Raw genomic sequence first — 5,072 nt, forward strand, 5'->3', positions numbered from 1 at the left:
CGGCGCTCCCGGCCGCCGCAGCCACTCCCCGGCCCCGGTCCCTTTCCCGGCCCCGGTCCCTTTCCCGGCCCCGGGTGGGCGGTTCGGCAGCGCGGCCGCCCCTCCCTCCCTCCCTCCCCCGGCCCCTCCCGGCGGGGCCGGCCGCTGCCGTCCGGAGGGACAAGACACACCTGCCCCGAGGGGGATGGGGGTGTAGCAATGATGACAAGAGCAGCCCAGTGTTAGGGTTCAGTTCCAGCTGATTTTATTTCCTTCCCGAAGAAAAAAGAAAAAAAAAAAAAAAAAAGGAAAATAAAAACAAACGAAACAAAACAAAATAAAAGAGAGGTTATTTACAGAAGGTATATCAACAATCTGACAGGCAGTGAACTTGACATGGTTAGCTGGCATGATTTTTTTTCTTTTTTTTTCTTCCTTTCCCCACCTTGTGTTGTGGGGTGATCGTAGACAAAAAAGAAAAAAAAAAAAAAATCTACACAGCATATTGCACAGGATGGATGACCAAAAAAAAAAAAGAACAACAAAAAAAAAAAAGAACAAAAAAGTTAAACCCTTAACGGAACCACCTCATTAGGCAGACGTCCTAGTGCCTGTCATGTTATATTAACATACATAAACACACAATCTTCTTTTTTGCTTATTATAATACAGACTTAAATGTACAAAGATGTTTTCACTTTCTTCATCTTAAACACAACAGCTATAAACCTGAATACATATGCTATCATCATGCCATAAGAGACTAAAACAATTATATTTAGCGACAAATAGAAAGGATTAAATAGTCAAATACAAGAATGAAAAACGCAGTACATAGTGTCGCGAACTCAAACCGGCATTTCGATAGATCCAGTGGTTTAAACGGCACGTTTTTGCTTAGAAAAAAAGTGCAAAAGATGTGGTTTACAAGTTAAAGGTACAGGATCCCTTCCGTGTGTAAATGCACCAGTTGCTTCACTTCATCCGGGGACAGGTGGCTCCCCAAAACGGTAGCATACAGTGTAAAATCCCTTCCCCCGGCCCCCCACCCGCCCCCTCCGCGGAGAGGCGGGGGGCTGCGGAGCGGGCAGCGGCGGGGGCGGTGAGGGATGCTGTCACTTTAAGATGCCTGCAGATTGGAGTGTAAACATGGACAAAATAGGGGCTGATTCGTGGGTGTGTGAGAGTGTGAGTGAGCGTGAGCGCGCACACGCGTGTGAGATACTAACCAGCGGCCCTGTTGTTAAAATCAGGAAATCCAAACAGCGATTTACACCGATTTACACCCCCTTTATATATTTTTTACAAAAATACACTGAGAAAATAATCAAACGTTTTCATCTCTCTTCTCTTTTTGTTTTTAAAAGTGTCAAAAGTCTACATTTAAATATAAAAAATTAAAAGTTAAAACTCTAGCCCTTCAGTGAAGGAGACATAAAAATGGTGCGGGTAACAACGAGAACTACCAAAAAAGGACAAAGAAATACAAAGTCAAAAATGTTTGGCCAGTATAAATACGTCCACTTATAAAATGGCATCCGATTACATTTACAAGGAAAAAAAAAAAAAAAAAACCAAAAAACCAATACGAGGATGGAGCATCGGTGAGAAAAAACAGTCTTTTCATTTACAGCTATAAGGAACAAACACATACATACTCTGAGAAAAAATTTGGTCCTGAATTTTCATTTTTTTAAAAGTCCAGCACAGATTTGAGTTGCGTTTGAATCCTTTAAAGAGTTAAGAATGAAAAAAAGCTGGTGATATTTTTGTAGGAATCAAACATAGCGCCATCTATCTGCTTTTATATTATCCTAACACTAGTTTTGTTTTTTTTAAACTGTTCAACAGTCTTACAGAAATCTTGAAAAGATAGACAGTATAACATGCTATATTAAACCCCACCAGTGAAATAATCCAACACCATCACGATTCTGAGTAAGAAGAAAAAAAACTACTTATTTTTTTGTATTTTCGGGTTTTTTTTTTCTTTTTTTTTTTGCAAAAGCCATCGCCCTCCGTTCCCCCTGTACCACATCATGACAGAAACTGTTCCCATTCGGTCTCTGTTTCAAAAGAAGTTTTCAGTGTTCTTGAAGTTTCAGCCTTATTTTTCTCTCTACATATTACATGAGGTGACTGAGAAAAGCGCTGCCGCCACCTTATCTGTACGTGCAAATCCATTTCAGTTTATTATTATTTCCCCCCACCATTATTTCCAAGACAGCTCTCAAGTGTAAGTCTGGCTCTTCTCCGCTTAACTAGGATCTCAGTCCAGCTCCATCCACCTCCTCCTCCTCCTCCTCCCAGCATTGTTGCCTCCTCTCACCGCAGAAGAAACCGGGACAGCATTTCTCCCCACAAATGTGAACCTTCCAAAGGATTTGGGTGGATTTTCTCTTTTTCTTTTTTTTCCCAAGCAGTTCTGATCGCTCTTTCATAGGAAAGGGCGAACGCTCAAGACATCCAGTGTGCGCTCAGCACAACGCATCGCTCCCCCTCCTCTTTATTAGTATAAAATGGGCAATAACAAAGAACCCAGAGGTGTGTGTGGTTTCTCCCTCCCTCCCCCTTTCTGTGTCTTTCTTTTCAGGAAATAAAAAAAAGGGAAAAGGAGAGCGTCTCGCTCCCGCCAGTCTCTCAAAAAGCACCGTCAGGCTCCTCTCTCGGAGGGGGTGTGTGCGGGTCCGTCTGCAGCCGGAGGAAGGGGACTGCTGGCCTTTCCGCAAGGAGAGGGCGATCCCGCTCCTTCCCCGAGCTCAAGAAGCAGTCTTTCAACAGCCCCTTCCCAGAAACAAACAAAACACTTCCTCCCCCCCCTAAAAAAAAAAACCAAAAACAAAACACAAACACCAAACAAAACAGAAGAAGACACAAAAGCGCCCGGCGGGGTGGGCGAGTCCTGCCGGCAGCTACTCGCGCCGGTGCCTCCTCCAGCAGGGCCCGGCTCTCGCCTCAGTAAGTGAAGACCAGGTTGGAAATGCTGGACTCCAGCCAGTCCCCCGAGATCATCTCACTTACCTCCGGCGTGCAATAGTCCGGGAACTCAAAGTGCGAGCCCGAGCCGGGCTCGAAGTTAAAATCCAGGTCCCGGTCGAGCACCGAAGAGCTGAAGCTGCCCAGGGACATGCTCTCAAAGCCGGGGCTGGGGTTCAGGTCCAAGAGGTCGTCCTCAAACTCGTCGTCCGACGAAGAGGAGCCGGAGGAGGAAGAGGAGGAGGAGTGGGAGGACGCGGAGGAGGAATGCGCCGTCGAGGGGGCCGGGGAGGAGGCGCGCAAGCTGGTGTAGCTGCGGTGATCCGAGGGCGAGCCGGAGCCGGAGGGCGAGGGGCAGGCGACGCCGCCGCAGTCCCCGTCGGGCCGGCCCGCGCCGCCGCCCCCCTCCTCGTAGAGGCTCAAGGGGTCGCCGGCGTCCGCCGAGCTGCTCAGCGTGGGGCTGCCGGGCACGGCGCCGCCGGGGGAGGCGGAGGCGGCCGCCGCCTGCCCGCTCCCGAAGATGTAGACCCGCTTCAGCTTCTTCTCGGCCAGCGGCTTGCCGGGTCCCGAGGGCGCGCCCGCCGCCCCCCGGGGCTTGTAGAGCGCCTGGTGCTCGGGCGGCAGCAGCGCGGCCGACGGCTCCCCGGGGAACGGGGCGGCCTTGCCCCCCGCCGCCTTGCCGTGGGGCTTGCCGCCCGCGCCCGCGCCGCCGCCGCCCGCGGGGGAGGGCTTGGAGCCGCCGCCGCCGCCCTTCTTCGGGGCGGGCTTGGCGGAGGCCGCGGGGCCGCCGGAGCCGCCGCCCGCGCTGCCCCCGCCGGCGCCGCCCCCGCCGCCCTTGTCCGCCTTGTCGCCGGGCTTGGCGGAGCTGTTGCCCGACTTCACCTTCTTCCTGGGCCGGTACTTGTAGTCAGGGTAGTCCGCCATGTGCTTGAGGCGCAGCCGCTCCGCCTCCCGGATGAAGGGGATCTTGTCGCTGTCCTTGAGCAGCTTCCAGCGCTTGCCCAGGCGCTTGGAGATCTCGGCGTTGTGCATGTCGGGGGACTGCTCCATGATCTTTCGCCGCTCGATCTGTGACCATACCATGAAGGCATTCATGGGCCGCTTTATGTGGCCGCTGGGCGTCTTGCACCAGCTCGGGTCATCCGCCTTGCCCCCCGTGGAGGCGGTGGAACCCGGCGTGGGGGAGGAGGCGATGCCCAGCTCGATGCCGGCCCCGGAGTCGGAGGTCTCGGCGGCCAGCAGCGCCTCCGTGTTCTCCGCCGTGTTGGTCTGCTGCACCATCGCGGCGGCGGCGGCGGGGGGCTCGCCGGGGCTCAGCGCCGCTCCGGCGCGGGGCAGGGCGCGCAACTTCTCACAGCGGCACCGGGACGGCGCAGCCCCCCGCGGCCGCGCCCCCGCTCCCCGCACCACTTGTACTTCCACACCGGCGCCTCGTCCCCGGCGGCGCGGTCCTCTCCCCCTCGAGGCAGCGGCGGCGGCAGCAGGAGCAGGAGCGGCGGGGCCGCCCGCGGTCAGACAAGAGTTTCTGCAAAAGCAGCGCCGCGAGCCGCCCGTCCAAGTTTGGTTTTTTCTTGGGGTGTTTTGGGCTTTTTTGGTTTGTTGGTTTGTTTTTTTTTTTTTGGAGGGGGGTGTCGGTCTGCTTTTTTTTCCTCACCACATCGGGTTTCCCCCCTCCCCGAAGCAGCTGGTCCAGTTCACAAGTGCGTTCCGCCTGCCCGCGGCGTTTCAGGAGAGCGGCACTCCTGCCGCTGAAAGTCTCTCAGCGCTGGGCACGGCCAGCGTGCACCGCCGCGGGGGAGGGGGGAGGTGGCGCGCCCCCGAAGCCCCGAAAATCCCGGCTCCAGGACCCGTGGTGGCGGCGGGGTCGGCGGCCAAGAGTTTGTGCAGGTTGGATTTGGCAGTTGCGAGGTACCGAGCGACAAGGAAACCCCTCGGGATAAGGAAAAAAAAAAAAAAAAAAAAAAAAAAAAAAAAAAAAAAAAAAAGAAAATTTGGAAATGGACTGACTACAACCAAATGTATAATAAAAAAGCCCTCGTGCATGAACGAGTGTGTACGTCCCCGGCAGGCAGAGCGGCGAGCCGGGCGCTCAGCCCCGTCCTCCTCCTCCTCCTCTG

General features: G+C 54.2%; 1 protein-coding gene across 1 annotated transcript; it reads right to left on the reverse strand.

Annotated features, from left to right (window-relative positions):
- Positions 1 to 340: 340 nt before the first annotated feature.
- SOX4 (SRY-box transcription factor 4) lies at positions 341 to 4,939 on the reverse strand. Its single transcript, XM_015648795.2, has one exon. The coding sequence runs from the start codon at positions 4,234 to 4,236 to the stop codon at positions 2,935 to 2,937; it is 1,302 nt and encodes a 433-aa protein (XP_015504281.1). The 5' UTR covers positions 4,237 to 4,939; the 3' UTR covers positions 341 to 2,934.
- Positions 4,940 to 5,072: the final 133 nt, after the last annotated feature.

The sequence above is a fragment of the Parus major genome, chromosome 2 (genome assembly GCF_001522545.3).
Source record: "Parus major isolate Abel chromosome 2, Parus_major1.1, whole genome shotgun sequence".
NCBI classification, from domain to species: Eukaryota; Metazoa; Chordata; class Aves; order Passeriformes; family Paridae; genus Parus; species Parus major.

What these genes read in the sequence shown, in the direction of transcription:
- SOX4 (XM_015648795.2), bottom strand. Translation starts at nt 4,236, where the DNA reads ATGGTGCAGCAGACCAACACGGCGGAGAACACGGAGGCGCTGCTGGCC.